We start from the raw sequence: 18179 nt of genomic DNA, 5'->3' as shown, positions 1-18179 counted from the left end.
GAGCCCACCCGCCTGCCCCAACAAGAGGGAATCTTTCACAGGTTTCACCCCTGACTCAAGTCACACTCACCAGTGTAAAAACTCAAGTGGAAAAAGATAAATCATAAATTAAGCCAAAAATCAAAGAGTATAGTAGTTTTAACTAGTAAACAGTTAAACAAATAAACAATAAACGATCTGAACAAAGCAGGAACCCCATCACCACTCCCCAGAGTCATCTGTTACTTGTCTTTCTTCCTGGAGATCTCTGCTGTCCAACACAGCAGTCACGAGCCATGTGTGGCCACTGAGCATGTGAAGTGTGTAGTCCAAATTGAGATGTGTTACCAATGTAAAATACCCCATTTTGAAGACTTAGTACAAAAAAGAGTAAAATATCTCAGTAGTTTAAAAATTTTGATTACATATTAAAATATTTTAGATACATCAGGCTAAATAAAATATATTATCAAAGTTGATTTCACCTGTTTTGCTTTTTAATCTTTTTTAATGTGAGTACTAGAAAATTTTAAATCACACATGTGGCTTGTGTTCTCTATCTACTGGACAGTGCTGATCTAGACCACCTAAGGCTTCACAACTTGGAGACACGTGAAGATAAGTTAAGGGGAGATACAGGAGAGATGAATAAATGTGAATGGTTTCAAAACCTCCTAGAGATGCCAATGACAGATGAAATAAATAGTAAGAGGTGGATAAAAGAACGAAAATGCCTTAATCTGGAGGAAAAAACATGTAGATACTATGGAACACAGGCAGCCTTGTCACCCACACTCATCTCTGTCTGGCTCCATGCAGGAGGCAGGAAAGCGTATTTCCGAGCATCCCATGCTGCTCAGCTGTACCTCCAACGAGGATGGACCAAGGACTAAGGAAGTCTTACATGTCAAATAAAAATACAATTCACGCTTCAAGATACTGAAGCACAAAGAAGTTGAAGAGTTTACGTGAAGCTTTTGACTAAAGCTGATGATAAACTTACTACATGTGCTGAATGAAGAGACGTTTACCCACATATGTTGCTGAATATGGCCAATAACTAAAATGTTATTACTTATATAAAAATGTATAACAATAATTCTTCCTCTGTGCAGCCCAGCAGTCCGGGGCTGCTCCCGACATGCTACGGAGGAACAACAATCCCTGTAGGACCCACCATTACAGACCCTGTTGTCTAGTGCATTCTTCCACTAGACCATGCAGTGCTGGGTTCAAGTGTAACAGTGCTGCAGTACAGATAAAAAGGGAGCATGCTCAAACTGTGTGTTCTCTTACTTCTGGAAGGGCTTCAAATGAAGGGAAGGTTCACACCCAAATATTTTCAAGAGGGTAATAATAGTGAATCCTTGACTAGTACTAGTTTCCTTTCCTCCCCCACTTTCCTTAGTCCACAATTCTTTCTCCAGCTTCTATTATTTGGCTGACCTGCATCTCTCCATTGAGAATTCTGTAAACTTCTTTGGAATCAATGAAATTTTGGTAGACTTTATGTTGCTCATCTGTAAGACGGCAAAATAAGACCTAAGGGGAGAATAAAAACAGAGCTGAAAAATAAAACTTAACAAAACAAAATAACTAAAATAGTAACAAAATTTACTAATCAAAAGAACACAATGTATGTAATTTTCAGTGTACATCTTATTAAAAACAAAACAAAAAGAAGCCACATCTCAGAGCTGAGCAAAGAAGAGCTCCCTCCTCTCAAGAGCCCCCTCCGTTTCTGTCTTCCATCCACTTTTTGGTTCCCATGCCATTTGGTCCCCACCCCACTATCCTGGGAGTCCCTGAAGCCTGGCTTCCTGCTCATGGGGAAGTTCAGGACCAGGTGCACAGCGCTTCCTCCATCCCAGCCTCCGAGTGCTCAGACCATCTCAGCTCGCGATCCCCTCAACCCACTCTTCACTTCAGCAAACCTGACCAGGGACCTTAACCTTGCCTGGCACACCCCCTCCCTTTCCTGGAGTTCTAAGCCATCCCCAAGTTTACCAGACTCACCTCTGACAACCCCTTACCCTGCCAGCCCAACAGCATCTACTAACCCACGCCCCCACGTTCCCCTCACCCCCCGACATTCTGCCTCTCAACCCTCCTCTCCTTCTCCAAGACCACTGCCACTATTTCACGGCGCTATGTTCCTCAGCTACTCACAAACCCACGGCATTTTCCTTCAGCTACCCCTCTGCCACCCACTGCATCTGCCCTGCAAACTTCCAAATGAAGAGGAACTCAACTGCCTGCCTTCTCCACTCCTTTGTGGTAAGTGCTGAGTGCCGCTGGAGACAGCCCCACCAGGGCGGCATCCTAGAGAGGACCCCCCCCCCCCCCCGGCCCTGCTCAGCACCTGCTCACACCCAGACGGCCGTGACAAGACTCCTCACTCTCCCCAAGCCACCCACCCACCACCTGTGTCTCCACCTCTACTTAAAAACATCAAAAACAAAAAAACAGAAATAGAAACTGAAGTTATCAGGCCTGATTTCCTAATTTTCACTCTGTAAAATGTATCTACTTCTTCATCTGTCACACCTGGTTGTTCTCCTTTATTCTCAGACCAGCAGGTCCCTACAAGGGATCCAGGACAACCCTTTCATCTTTGCACCAGATCTGAAAACCCATTCATCTTCCTCAGATCAGTGCTCCACACCTTAGATGCTCCAAAAACTGAGGGGGATGCTTCCCTGGTGGCGCAGTGGTTAAGAATCCTCCTGCCAATGCAGGGGACATGGGTTCGATCTGTGGTCCGGAAAGATCCCACATGCCGTGGAGCAACTAAGCCTGTGCACCACAACTACTAAGCTTGCGCTCTAGAGCCCATAAGCCACAACTACTGAAGCCCGCGTACCTAGAGCCCATGCTCCACAACAAGGGAAGCCACCGCGATGAGAAGCCCTTGCACCGCAACTAAGAGTGGTCCCCGCTCGCCGCAGCTAGAGAAAGCCCGTGCACAGCAACAAAGACCCAACGCAGCCAATAATAAATAAATAAATATATTAAAAAAAAACTGAGGGGGAAAACTCCCTGAAAGGATGTGCACAATGACCACCTCCACTTCCCCACCCTCCAGTCGCTCCTGAGCCCAGCAGACTCACCTGTCGTAGGCAGGTATATACAGCTGTACACTAGCCTGCCCCACAGCACCAGAGACCACACCTGTTAGCCTCACCTATTGTGTGTGTGAAAAGCAGGGTGAATGCCAGGTACACCTGTGCTTTAGGAATGTTTTGATAATTCCTGTATTTACAGACCTGTTCGTTTTTATCTGGCAAAGAAAGGCTCATTTTGACATCCGACTTCATTCTCCGCAGTAGGTATGGATTTATGGTATCTCGTAGAACACATGCACACTTATAAGCAGTTTTAACCTTTAATAAGAGAAAAGGGGAAACAATTACTGTATATCTAAGGAATGCATTTGTTCTTACCTCTCAAATGATTCCAATGCTTAAAAAAATTTTTTTAAAAGAATGACCAATGGTTGTACAAAATTGTGGGAAACAGTAGGAAAATGGTTTGTAAAAATTTAAGTTCCATATACTCCAGGATACAGTAGCTTTCATAATAATATCACCAATTAAAAAAACAAAACAAAACAAAACGTCTCATTAACCAAAATGTACGAAAGAACAACTGGTAATTTTGTGCCCTGTTCCACCTCTATTTAATTATTATTATATAGTTAAACCCTAAAGTGGAGATTTATTCAGTGCTTGACCCCCTCTAGGGAAAAAAACTGCTTTCAAACAAATCTCAGTTTATAATCTTGTACTCTCCAATAGCCACAAAGGAACTGCTACTCCGCAAGACTGAAGATCAAACACTAACTCAGGGAAACGCTGCAGCAAGGGGAACAGCAGATAATAAGCAGAGATTACTGCCCACAGGAGACTCAGAGAGTAAGTTCAAGAAAAGCCCTATGACCCCAGAAATGAAAGGTCACTCCAGCCTAAAATGGAGCATATGGCTCTGTAATGGAGCACAGCCACATGAGATGGGTATTAACTGTCCAGAGAAAAACAAAGACCCACAGTGCAGGAAACCACTCTCTCTGCAATTCACTTAAAGGCAAACAAAGAATTCAATAAATTATTGATACTTTGAAAAAAATCTAAATAGGCTTAACAACCTAGTAAATACTATTTAATGGAACAAGAAAATTTCCAACCAAAGCTTAAATTTAAGAAAGTTATCAGCAAAATGAATAATTAAAAGAGCTTGAATAAACACAGAAAAATTCACGTTAAAAAATTAACATGGTTGGGCTTCCCTGGTGGCGCAGTGGTTGAGAGTCCGCCTGCCGATGCAGGGGACACGGGTTCGTGCCCCGGTCCGGGAAGATCCCACATGCCGCGGAGCGGCTGGGCCTGTGAGCCATGGCTGCTGAGCCTGCGCGTCCAGAGCCTGTGCTCTGCAATGGGAGAGGCCACAGCAGTGAGAGGCCCGCGTACCACAAAAAAAAAGACAGAAAAACAAAAAAACAGTTTTACTTGGACCAGCAGACAATAACAAAGAAAATCCATTCATCAACGACTTTTGGTTACAGGTAACCCTGTAAACGTATCATTCAGACATCGATAAAAATTACCTGAAGATGATAACCAGGTACATTTTATGACTTGTAATGCTGAGATAAATTTCAAATTTTAACAAGACATTGCAGTCCTACCAAGGAAGCAAGTACATTATTTAAAATCTTCCTAAAAATATATACAGTGTGTTAAGGAAACTCTGCCCACATGCTCACGTCTACCTCCATTTCTCTCCTCTCGAAGAATGAGTGAGATGCTGATGGTGCTGGAAACCCAGGGCTGGGCTGGTGAGTGGCCTGGCGGCTCGCTCTCTCCTGCCCGTCTACCCTTCTGGAAAGTCCGCCCGCCCCCAGCCCACTTGTGCTGAACTTGCAAGGGCTGGAGCTCAGAGTGGCTGGGGACGGGTCTGTTTCTCACACTCCACTCTCCCCAGAGGAAGATCTTAAGCTCTAAACTGGGGTGGGGATGTGAGAGCAGGGAAGACGAAGAAACCCTATTTTAGCTTTGATGTCACGCCACATTCTCCAGTCCAACTTTCGAGCCAATTCTATGTTGAATTCCCTTCTGCTTCTTGTGTCTGCCTCTCTGTGAGTAAAAATGCACAGTGAGGATCCCACCGTGTTCCGTCGTCACTCCACCTCCCCACTGCTACGGAAAGTGGACACCTTGCTGAGCCCGCTCACGCTTCCTTCCTCTTCCTGAGGAGGCAGAGTGATAACTCCTCCCCAGTTCTGCCTCTCCCAGAGCAAGTCACCAAAACGCTCAGTCTCAATAATAACCTTGAGCATGAAATGAGGAGGCTCAACTAGATGACTCCTCGGGCTCTTTTCAGTTCTAAAATCCCCTGCACAGGCTCAGTGTACAAATCCAAGGGGCAGTCCATGTTTTGGGTAGTTAATGTTCTTCCCCCTCACCCTCCTCAGCCTTTTAGATCTTAATCATCCCCACCCAGGAAGCCTGCCTTGACCCCCACAAGCTCTGCTATTGGCTATCTCCCCTGAGCACAGTCTTCACTGCCCTATACCGTGATCATCTGTTTACCACTTTCCCCCCTGCACACTCTCCACTGGACCAGGAATGCTATTCAAGGGAAGGCTCTGATTATCAGCCGTTTCCCATCATTTTAGCCCCAGCCTGACACACAAAATATCTGCTGACAGACTACCTTCTTGGGATTCACTATTTCATGGCAACTATGGACTTAAAACAAAAAGGAGCAAATAAAAGCAGTACCTCTGCTCCCAAGGACTTTACAGTCTAAAAAGGGAAAGAAGATAAGTGCACAAACTTCTGAAACGAGGACTTCAAGGAAGAAACAGACCATATTTGCACCGCCTCAAAGTATACCCCATAAATGACTTATTAATTATAAAGGAGAAGTGGTAGCTTCAAAGAGTTTAGAAATCTGACACACAACACCTTGCCCAGTAGTCAGACCACCACCAATGAAGGGACAAACCAACAGCATGTACCTCCAGGTACGGGTAAAGCACTGAGAGATGGGCCGCTTCTGTGCACTCCTGCTCAAAGCGAATAAGCTGATTCCAATCACAAAGAATGGAAAACAAACCCAAGGCGAGGCACGTTCTATGAAACAACAGGCCTGTAGTCTGCAAAAATGTCAAGTCATGAAGGCAAAAGAAAGATCAGAGGAACAGCTTCAGATTAAAGGAGACTAAACAGACATGGAAATTACTGGAACAACCGGCACAATGTGCATGACAAATAGATTAGATAACAGAATTACATCAATGTTACATTTCCTCCTGATTTTGATGTTTATACTATGATTATGTAAGACAACATCCCTCCTCTTAGGAAATATACACTAAAGGATTTGGAGAAAAGGGGCATCATGTCTACAACTTACTCAGATGATTCAGAAAAAAAAAGCATAAATTTGTGTGTGTGTGTGTGTGTGTGTGTGTGTGTGTGTGTGTGTGTGTGTATACACGGCGGGGTGGGGGGAGAGACAGAGAGAGACAGAGACAGGTAGGGAAGGAGGAGGGAGGGAAGGAAAGATAAAGCAAATATGGCAAAATGTTAGCAAAATGCTAACAATTAGGGAATCTAGGAGCTATTTTTACAATTCTTGCAACTTTCTGTTAAGTTTGAAATTATTCCAAAATAAAGAGTTAAAAAAAAAAAGAACAGGATACATGAAGGATAACGGGGATTCAGTGGAGGAAGAGAGCTCCCGTAAAAGTTAATTAAAAGTCAAAAATCATTCAATCTCAAAATTTTAAAGGTATTAAAATGGTTTTTGACAGTCCTCTAATCTTAAAGGTCTAAAATTCTTTTTCTAGTTATGTATTTTATTTCTGGCTCAGTCATAACCTGGCTGGTACAGGCCCCCACCTGAGAGCTGTGCAGAGACCCAGCCTCTCATGGAGGCTAGAGCCTGCCCCCAAATTCCATAAACCGCCCTCCAGTTGGCCTCACCTCCTAACGTTCCTGTCTGTGACAAGCCCACTCTACCAGTCACCAGGCCTGAAGCCTCAGGGGTTAGCTACAGCAAGCTCACCACTCTCCCACCAATTTCCTTTATCTTATCAACCTCCACATCTCGTTTGTTCTGCCTAGAAAACGCCACTTGGGACTCTTGCTCTGGACCTGCTTTCTCAGGACCATCACCCACATCCAGGTCCAGGCTCTCATCACCCTCACCCCCAACAATTCCTGCAGGTCCCTCAATGCCAGCCTCCCTCCCACAACTACCTGCAGCCTGAGTAACCGTCCAAGAACAGCCTGCTCCCAGCCTCCTGCTCAAACACCTTCAGTGGCTCTTCCCTGCCTAAGCGCTCCTGCCTCCCTTCAAGGCCCCCACTGCCAGCATCCACAGCTTTCCTGCAACTCCTCCTAAAGCATCTCCAGTCCAGTCAAGCATGTGTCCTCACTGCTCATGGTCACACAGAGTGGCTGCATTATACTGTTGCTCTAACCTAGAATGTCCCACTTTTCCCAACCTGTTTTCCCAGGATCAGGTTAAAGGGTATACATCTTGTTAAGTCTTCCCTCGTGTCCCCTTTGCTAAGCTTGTAAAGTACTTTATAAGATGCACTACCCAATTTGCACTATTACATGCTGTCCAGAAGTGACTCACTCTTATCTCATAATTTCTGACTGCTCTTGAATATTTTACATGATTTTTTAAAAACTCATCTGAAAAGTTATGCGCTATCAAGCAAAAATAATTTTGTGGTTTTTTTTATCAGATACCAATTTATAAGCTTGGTCATTTCCCTTACATGCTGAATGACTTGGCTACAAAGTATAGTATTTAGTAGGAACATTTTAAATATTAAAACACCAGAAGTGTCACCTGCCTGCTACATTACCTGTACTGGGGAGGCATTTGAATACCCCCCCATGGTGATGGGGACTGAGAACTGCTCCATAAACACAGGCAACGTGCCCAACTTTCCCGGGAAGATGAAATCAAAGAGTGACCACAGCTCACGGAGATTATTCTGCATCGGTGAGCCAGACAGGATGATGCGATGAGGGGTGCGGAACTGTTCGGGGAAAGCAAGGACTTTTCTGTTAAATTCACCTTTTAGCAGATGATCACCAACCCTACCCCAAAACACTCCCATGCAATCTTATTATTTAACACAACTACATATTCTTTTGGTCTCCTCTAAAACGCAGACATTTTATGAAACTTTAATTCTTCAATTACACATAGATTAAAAAAATATATATATAGGGAAGAATTTTTCTTCCTGTTCAAGCTGAAGACTATGGACTAGAGTTGGATTTGGTTACATTCTAACAACTGATCCCTATAAGAGACATTAAGTAATGTGAACAATTAGAATTTTAGAAAACATGATTAAGTGCAAGAATGAAAAGTGTTCTGCATTAAGGCAAAATGTGTATTTCAAATTCCTTATGCAAAAGCACAAGGAAAGGGCTTCCCTGGTGGCGCAGTGGTTGAGAGTCTGCCTGCCGATGCAGGGGACACGGGTTCGTGCCCCGGTCCGGGAAGATCCCACATGCCGCGGAGCGGCTGGGCCCGTGAGCCATGGCCGCTGAGCCTGCGCGTCCGGAGCCTGTGCTCCGCAACGGGAGAGGCCACAACAGTGAGAGGCCCGCGTACCACAAAAAGAAAAAAAAAGCACAAGGAAAGATTAAATAAGTCTGTTACTAAAAGCAGAGTTTATTCTCAATTAAATATCATCCACCTGGAAACCCTCCTTGTTATTAAAGGTCACACCTGTTTGCAAGCAAGAGTGATGGCAGCATTTGGATTCCGAATTTTGTGTCCTTCGTCCAAGATCACATAGTGCCAGTCATGCCTGCTAATATCATCTTGCATCAGTCGAACGTAGGAGTAAGAAGTGATCAAAATCCCATGACAATGAGCAATATCTCGAATTAGTTTCTCCTAAAATGATGACAAAATGGTAAAGACAGTTTTAAATAAGAAGTTAAATGAGGATGACTCTTAAAATCAACCTTTTAAGGACTTCTCTGGGGGTCCAGTGGTTAAGACTCCCCGCTTCCAATGCAAGGAGCACGGGTTCAATCCTGGTTGGGGAACAAAAATCCCACATGCCATGCGGCGTGGCCAAAAAATAAATAAATAAAATCAACCTTTCATGTGGAGAAAAGGGAACCCTCCTGCACTGTTGGTGGGAATGTAAATTGATACAGCCACTATGGAGAACAGTATGGAGGTTCCTTAAAAAACTAAAAATAGAACTACCATACGACCCAGCAATCCCACTACTGGGCATATACCCTGAGAAAACCATAATTCAAAAAGAGTCATGTACCACAATGTTCACTGCAGCACTATTTACAATAGCCAAGACATGGAAGCGACCTAAGTGTCCATCGACAGATGAATGGATAAAGAAGCTGTGGCACATATATACAATGGAATATTACTCAGCCATAAAAAGAAACGAAATTGAGTTATCTGTAGTGAGGTGGATAGACCTAGAGTCTGTCAAACAGAGTGAAGTAAGTCAGAAAGAGAAAAACAAACACCGTATGCTAAAACACATATATGGAATCTAAGAAAAAAAAAAGGTCATGAAGAACCTAGGGGTAAGACGGGAATAAAGACACAGACCTACTAGAGCATGGACTTGAGGACATGGGGAGGGGGAAGGGTAAGCTGGGACGAAGTGAGACTGGCATGGACATATATGCACTACCAAATGTAAAATAGACAGCTAGTGGGAAGCAGCCGCATAGCACAGGGAGATCAGCTCGGTGTTCTGTGACCACCTAGAGGGGTGGGATAGGGAGAGTGGGAGGGAGGGAGACGCAAGAGATATGGGAACATAGGTATATGTATAACTGATTCACTTTGTTATAAAGCAGAAACTAACACACCATTGTAAAGCAATTATACTCCAATAAAGATGTTAAAAAAGAAAAGAAAGAAATAGCCATAGGTACCAGGAACAAACAGGGGATGGGCAGGGAAGAAATAGGTGAGGGATATTAAGCGGTACAAACTTCCAGTTGCAAAATAAATGAGTCAAGGGTGAAATGTACAGTGCGGGGCAATCTAGTCAATAACTATGCAACATCTTTGTATGGTAACATATAATAATTAGACTTATCATGAAGATCATTTTGAAACCTATAGAAATATTGAATTACTATGTTGTGTAACAGGAATTAACATAGTGTTATAGGTTAATTATACTTCAAACACAAACTCATAGAAAAAGAGATCATAGTTGCGGTTACCAGAGGTGGAAGATGGGGGGGAGGAGGAATTGGATGAAGGCAATCAAAAGGTACAAACTTCCAGTTATAAGCTAAGTACTAGGGATGTAATATACAACGTGACAAATATAATTAACACTCCTGTATGTTAGATATGAAAGTTGAGAGTAAATTCTAGAGTTTTCATCACACGAAATTTTTTTCTATTTCTTTAATTTTGTATCTATATGAGAGGATGAACGTTCGCTAAGCTTACTGTGATAATTATTTCATGGTGTATGTATCTCAATCATTATGCTGTACACCTCAAACTTCTAAAGTGCTGTATGTCAATTATACCTCAATAAAACTGGAAGGAAAAATAAATATAATAAAATGTTTAAAAATTAAAAAAATATCAACCTTTCAATCATGATACAATCTAAGGCACCTTATAAGTATGTACACAAACATAATATATACAACAGAATTATACATTATCAGCAGTGGAAGTTTATGTTTCATTAATCTGTAAGTCGTAAACACTGACTAGTATGTCCACTACTGTGGGGGAGGAGGGCTCATAAGAAGACCAGAAAAAGGTATAACATGTAAACACTTACCCAATTTTTATTTTTTCCAAAACATCCTTTGTGTCAATCCTTGTTAAACTGAAAACAACACAGTAGATGGAAAACGGTTTTTTTTAAAAACGAAAGAAAATCAGAGAAAAGCCAAGGAGACAAGAAGGACAAATCCAGGAGCTCTGATGATGTATAGCATGAATTCAAGAAGGATAGAGTACAAAGGATATAAAAGAAGTGATTTTAAAAATGATAGAAAAAACTTCTGAGGAGAGACTAGAGTCTATAGAACAAAACACCGAAACAGCCATACACCTGGGTACACACCTATTAGATGTCTGAATCCCCAAAACAAGGGAAAACGAGAAAATGCTGTAGCTTCTAGTCAGAACAAAACAGACTGAAAAAAGATTCCCTGCAAAGGAAATCTGTGCTGGATATCTTTTCTGCAACACTAAATACGTCAGAAAACGAAGGGCAAATCTTTCCATAATTCTAGGGGGAAAGCAAAGACCCTGGAATTCTGCATTGATCCAAATTAGCAGTCACGCTTGACAGAAAAAAAGAACAAATTCCACCTTTAGCTGGGCAAGGACAGAAAATAAACCAGCAAGAGATGGCCTATGAACAGCATGCTACCTCCAGCCGGGTGCAGGAGTGCGGTCACTAAAAGAATGCAGCTCCTTTCCCTGGTGGGAGAAGAAAGGTGCTCAGGACCCCGCACTCTGCACAAGAGCAGGCGGCAGAGCTCCCCGCCTCATGCTCATCACAGACTGAGTGCTCACAGCAACTCTGAGAGAGGACAGAGGTCCTTACCCCCAATTTACAGAGGGGAAAACTGTGGCTTATCAGGTCACATAGCTGGTAAATTGGTGGTAGGATCTGAGCATAGAAAAGCAGCCAACTCCAAAGCTAATATTAACTGAATATTAGGCAACACTGCCTCTTACTTTACTATAAAAGAAAATATTTTTAAGGGAAGGTTACATGTAATATACCTACCATTCTAAAATTATTAAAATAATAATTAAGTAAATATTAAAACATTGTTTTAAATACTAATGAAACTGTTATGAAATTATCTAAAATATAAAAAGGGATCTATTTTTGCATGATTATAATTCCAGTTTAATTTAACAAACCTAGAGTGAGAACAGGGGAAATTAAGAGTGTACTAAAAATCCCACCTTATCAATGGTAGAATGGAGCACAGGTGATGAACACTGTTCATGTCTTTATCATGACAGAAAAACAGATTGAAATACATTCATAAAAAATTTAAGCCCAGGGCTTCCCTGGTGGCACAGTGGTTGAAAGTCCGCCTGCAGATGCAGGGGACACGGATTCGTGCCCCGGTCCGGGAAGATCCCACATGCCGCGGAGCAGCTAGGCCCGTGAGCCATGGCTGCTGAGCCTGCGCGTCCGGAGCCTGTGCTCCGCGACGGGAGAGGCCACAACAGTGAGAGGCCAGCGTACCGCATAAAAAATAAAAAAAAAAAAAAAAAAAAATTTAAGCCCATTTATTGATTAATAGTTGCTACTTCAGCATAAATACCAGAAAAGAAATAGACTGTAGAACTATCAAACCACTATCAGGAAAAAAATAGATATAGGAATAGAAAATTTTCTAATAGGAAATAGAAAAAGAATTAAGAAAATATAAAAAGCAGAAAATACAATAAACAGAAAATAAGACAGCTGGCTTCAGACCTAACATTTACGTCAGGGTCTCCACATGACAGTGGGCTGTCAGCTGTGACCCTTTCCACTAGGAAAGTACGGCCGAAACCTGGCCTGTGTTTAAGAGATGAGACCCAAACTAGACTGGTGCTGAGAGTTAAGAGTATGGGAACTATTAAAGATATCCCAAGGAAATGCAAACAAAAACAGGGCAGGATCAGAAATACAAGTATCAGACAACAAGCAGTGAACAGGAAAAGGAGGGCCTCTTTTGTATTTTAAGGAGACAACACACTAGAGAGAAGAGCCAGGCCTTTACCTGCCTGCCCGGAGCACTGCACCAGAACCCAAGGCACAGCCCTTAGAGCTATGCTGGCAAAGTAGCACATCCACAGCCAGCAGGGGACACGGCCACAGCTTCTCAGAGTTCGACAGTCAGAAGAGACAGAGGAAGACTAAAGGCAACTACAAGTTTATAGTTAGGATCCAAAGAATCTGAGTCTCTCCATCAGTGAGCTCCTTTTAATAGCTCTCAGCAGAGCCTTAACCCACACAAAGATACTCATTCCCCACCCCCTACTGAGGCTGAAATCAAACCCAGCAGCCAATACAACTGGCTAAATAAAGACAGTGAGACAGTAAGAGAAAAACAAAAATCAGGGAAGCTTAAGGACAAAACCTGGTAGAATTGATAGAGAAAAAAACTAAGTAACTCTTTGAAAAGACCAAAAAACAGACAGACCTCTGGAAAGTCAGCCCGAAGAACAGACTCAGATGGGCAGCATGAAAAACATTAAAGGAGTCACCCCAGAGGCAGAGAACACAAAATGTTAGCCAATGCCACATGCAATCCAATGCCAAAGAATCTGAACTTTGACAGAGAATGTGAACATTACCCAAAATGGACCCAAGAAAAATGAGACAAACCAATCAGACCAATACTGAAGGACTTGAAAAGGATGTTATGCTTTTCCCACCAGAAGTCTACTAGACCCAAAGGGTTTTACGAGTGAAGTAGGAATCAATCCTGTTATTTAAACGGTTCCAAAATACAGAAAAAGACAGAAGGCTAGCAAAACCCTGTTTTCAAAACTGACAGAAGCAACATACTCACACAGTGTGTGTACTCCCCAACTAGAGATTCATTACTTTATAAATAAAACCTAGCACTACATTAAGCTAACAAGGCACAACAGGAATAGAAGAATAGCTACATATTAGGAAAACTAATACAATAATTCATGTAATCAGTCGTACAAATTTTATAAAATTCAACATCTTAAAAAATATTACCTTAATAAACAAGGGTTAAAATATTTTTTAATTCAATAGACTATAAAAGGGTGTTAACAACGGCCAAGAAAATTCTGAAAGAGGAAAAGAGAAACTTTTCTCATGTCATAATACACTCAAAACTTCAGAGTTAAGAGCTGTAACACCTGGTACTAGTAAAGGCTCAACAGTTGAGAGCTGTATTATTAACATGACTACTGTTTTGCCATCTTCCTATTCATGATTTTCCGCGCCTATGCAATACTACATCGAGGGCCACACCTGATTTAATCATTTCCTGACTTTTTTTTTTTTTTTTACCTATGATGAATGCAGCACTAAATACCTCAAGGCTCACAGCCTTACAAACACACGTATAGACTCTCCCATGCCTCGCCTTACCCACTTCTCCCTGACTACACTGCTACTCCACTGCCACCAGCTCTGCCACGGTGGCTAGTGTCCAGTGAAGAAAAGCAGGCTGTCCGGAGATGCACTGTTCCACCTCGAACGCATCCCACCAGTCCTGAGACTTTCAGAAGCCAGAGCTGATTTCAATAGCTCCTCCACATCTGAATTTTCCACTGAGATTCTAGGCAGGCAGCTATCCCAACTCTATCCTCATCTCTTCCTCCTCCTGGGACAGCAGTGGCTGCCAGAAGCCCTGAAGCAGGTAGGGCGTGGAATGACAGCAAACCGACACACAGGAATGCCCCGTGCCCTGTGCTACTCCAGGCACAGAGCTATGTGCCCAGAGAGAAATGGGAGAGTAAAACAAGGACAACTGTTTGGGGCCTGAAATACAGCAGAAGTGAAATTACCACTCACATTTATAAACTGTCCGCTGGATCACAGCCAAAGCCTGCCCATGTGGATCTGCTTGCTCATGACCCTGGAACTCCTAACTGCTAGACGCAGTGACTCACCACAGTCATTCCACTCCCCTCCAAGGAACGCCACCCTGAACTGGATTTCGGACATCACTTTACCACAGTTAAACAAACGAGATGCCATGCCTCTCAAATACATACCACCAGAGTGATGTTTAGCTTCTTCGACATGTCTAAGAATTGAAGTTTATTTGGAAAATTCTGTAACGTTAACTATAGAAATACAAAATTTCTACCATATTCGAAAAGATGTATGATGATTAGAATCAAAGATGCTTTTATAAAAAGAGTAAGAAAATTTTTTAATGTCCACATTGAAAACATAACCTCCACTTAACAGCCACTGGGTAAAAACACACCTAAGACTATTTGTTTTTACCTGATTCAATCTCAGAATTCTGTAACTGCCTAGACCGGAGTTTCAACAATGGTGAATTGTTGAATATTATGGACGTCTCTATCCAAACACTTAAGACAAATCATCTCGGGCGGTTTCAAATTAAAAGCTTGTAAAATATGTAACCTCTCCTAGTTTTTGCAATTAATAGGGTACATCTGCAATTAGCCTGACTTACTGAATGCAGTGCTGTTGTCATTAAAAGATGTCTGTGAAAGTGCTGCTGTTATTACAGAGGCTCAGGAGACCAATCCCTCCTAGAGGGCAAACAGTGGACTGGTAGAAAACAACAGCCATAAATCACACTGTCAGGCAGCAGGGAGAGCGGAGTGGAGCACAGGCACATGAAGGCCATTCACGGTAAACACAGCACGGCAGCTTCCCAGGCAGGATTTACTGCACCTGTAATTAATTAAAATTTCCTTCAAGCTAAATCTTTAATAAACAAGGATTTGTGCTGACAATGAAGAAAAAAGGGCTCCAGCAACATAATTTTACAATATCCCTCAAAGACCAAGCATAGCATCTATCATTTCTTGTATCAGGTGTATACACCGTCTCGAAAGTTAATGGGAACTACATCACATTGTGTTGTAATCTGTGTACCTGGAGCGGGTCTGAAATATTCAGGATGCTTGAGGGACCATGTGGCCCTTTTCTACTTTTATTTGTTATGTTTTTACTTGTCTCCCTTCCAGCTTTTTAAAAAGCCAAGTCTTTTTATTTTAGTGTTTCAGAAAACGGGCCTTTTTAAAAAACATGTGATGGTAGTTGCATCAGATGGCCATGTTTTCCTGTGGTCTGTTCTTTAGTCATACCTTGCATTTCCCAAAAAGAATTTTAACACTGTATCATTTGGGGGCCAATGAATCTAGACACGAAGGAGAAAGGTCTAGACGTGAATGACTATGAATATTTTTGATAAAGCAGGTCTGAACCTTCTATCTCGAATGTATTTATATTGAATCCCTCAGAAATGTCAGAGCATCTTTTCTCAAGTACTGAGATGAAGATGTCTACCACATTCTTCGTTTCTAATTGTAGGAATTACCTGAGTAGACACTGTATGCTGGGGACCATACTAAGTTTATTGTGCACACATATTAATCCAACAAATCCTCGAAAAATTACCAAAAATAACCCATTTTCAGGAGATCAAACTAGGCTCAGAAAAGCTAAGTGACTTGCACCAGGTCACAAAGCTATAAGATGGCAGATCCAAGATTCCAGCCCTGGTTTGGTAATTATAAAATCTATGCCTTTACGCCATTGTCACATTTCCTAATCCTATGCCTCCATTTTGAATGGATCAAAATGATCTCTTTGAATTATCAAAACTATTCCACAGAATTACTATATCCTACAAGGCAGGGAAAGATGGGAGAGCTACAAAGTGACAACTGTTTCAGAATATAAGCAAGAAATTTCTCATTACACATCTTCCAACAACTTGAAAAAAGGGTCCTTAATAATTAAACTTTACAACACAGTGCTAAAGTTGCCATCCCCTGCTGTGAGTTATGGGATAAGAATTACAAAACTGCCTTCTTTTATTATCTTTTCATATATTTTCTTTCCCCAAGAAAATGGTTATCTTTTCAAGATCAGTTAAAAACATCATATCCATTTTTTGGAGCCCTAATAGCATCAAATACCTGCAATGTTATGTTTATAGTTATTCAACAAATAAATATTAATCAACTTACATATCAAGTTTCTCTCCATTAGAAAAAAGGGATCATAAAACATGAGAAAAGGATAATCTTAGATTCCTAGTAAATGAGAGTTCAACTGACCATTAAAGGAGATTCAGAGCCTGAAAATGTCTTTATCTGATTTGATCATCTAGTTGAAAATATGAGCCACATATTTTTTTGCAAGGTTGCTGGGTGTGCATTTGATAATTCAAAATTATGCTGTCAACCAAAGAAAATATTAACAAAGATAATATAGGATCACCTGGTCAGAGAGGTTGGAAGCTAAAAGGCAATTTAGGGAAGAAAAATGATAGATGATCTCCATTTAGAAACTGTTTGATCATTTGATAGCTCTTCTCTAAATGAAAAACTTCCAAAATTTCAAAGTTTTACATCTTACCAGCTACAACAAATCATTAGAAAAGTAAAAATAATCTATTTGAATGATAAGCAGAATAATTCTGGCATTATTACTTTTTTAAGTTTTCCAAAGAGAAATTCTCTTCTCTTCCCTATTTTCTCCAGCACTGAATAACCCTACACCAGAGTGCTGCTATTATCAATACATTTAGACAGGACAGCTGGTGCGCACAGAAAGTTCCCCCAAGGAAAAAAGAAATTTCAGCCTATAAGGATGGAAAGGAAGTTAGACATTAGATGCTGGCTTAAAGGACACAGCAGCACTGACAGAATATTTGAAATGTGATTAAGAAATGTAAACTCTATTGCAATCTAACACACACCTTTAAGCCAACAGGTGTGCACGGAGTGGCAACAGAGATCTGTACACACAAATACAAAAGGAAGGAGCAAAGGGATCAAATGCCACTCAGTCTTTTAATCCAGAAGCCAGAGTTCTGATCTTGGAAGTGTTATAACAAGGCCTGTGCAGAAGAATTAACACATTTTCAATATGTCGTCATCACAAATAATAAACTGGTATTAAATATTAATAATAAACTGATTGTGTTTCTAAGTAGAGAGTACGGTTTGAAAGATGCGAAAGAACATCTTTTCAATCTTTTGCATAACAGCGTACATCTTTAGAGATCTGAGATACTTTATAATGAAAAAGGAACTGTCCAAAGAGTTAAGGGTCAGAGTAAAAACACAAGTCTACTGCTTTTCCTCAAAAGTTAAGAAACTTCAAGTTAAAGCTCTTGGTAAACCATTAAGTACTAAAAAAATTATGAACAATCATATATATGCATGTGTCTGTGCATAACCAGACACCTCAGAAGGTGCAAATCACTGTAAACAAAAGTGAAATAATTGTTTGCTCTCTAAGCAAGTTAAGGAAGCAAATCTCACCAACAGAGACACTGACCAATGTCAATTCTATTTTCATTCATGAGTCAATGTATTTCATTTACATGAAGGTTGCTCTTCAGGCTATAATAACAGAAGAGACTCAAGTGAGCCATGATATGGTAAAGGTGTAAAAGAAAAAGCACAAAAGAAAT

The 18179-nt window shown here is 41.4% G+C and overlaps 1 protein-coding gene across 6 annotated transcripts in view; it reads right to left on the bottom strand.

Annotated features, from left to right (window-relative positions):
* ERCC6 (ERCC excision repair 6, chromatin remodeling factor) overlaps positions 1-18179 on the bottom strand; it is a 75602-nt gene that overhangs the window by 12450 nt on the left and 44973 nt on the right. For all 6 annotated transcript variants that reach the window (XM_019925701.3, XM_019925705.3, XM_019925704.3 and 3 more), the window contains 4 exons: positions 8746-8916; positions 7865-8041; positions 3246-3362; positions 1426-1521 (listed from right to left, as the gene is read on the bottom strand). In XM_019925701.3, coding sequence (XP_019781260.2) covers positions 1426-1521; positions 3246-3362; positions 7865-8041; positions 8746-8916 — 561 coding nt within the window. The remainder of the gene's footprint in view (positions 1-1425; positions 1522-3245; positions 3363-7864; positions 8042-8745; positions 8917-18179) is intronic.

Source organism: Tursiops truncatus, chromosome 16 (genome assembly GCF_011762595.2).
Source record: "Tursiops truncatus isolate mTurTru1 chromosome 16, mTurTru1.mat.Y, whole genome shotgun sequence".
Classification (NCBI taxonomy): domain Eukaryota; kingdom Metazoa; phylum Chordata; class Mammalia; order Artiodactyla; family Delphinidae; genus Tursiops; species Tursiops truncatus.
This window is presented reverse-complemented; position numbering and strand designations above follow the sequence as displayed.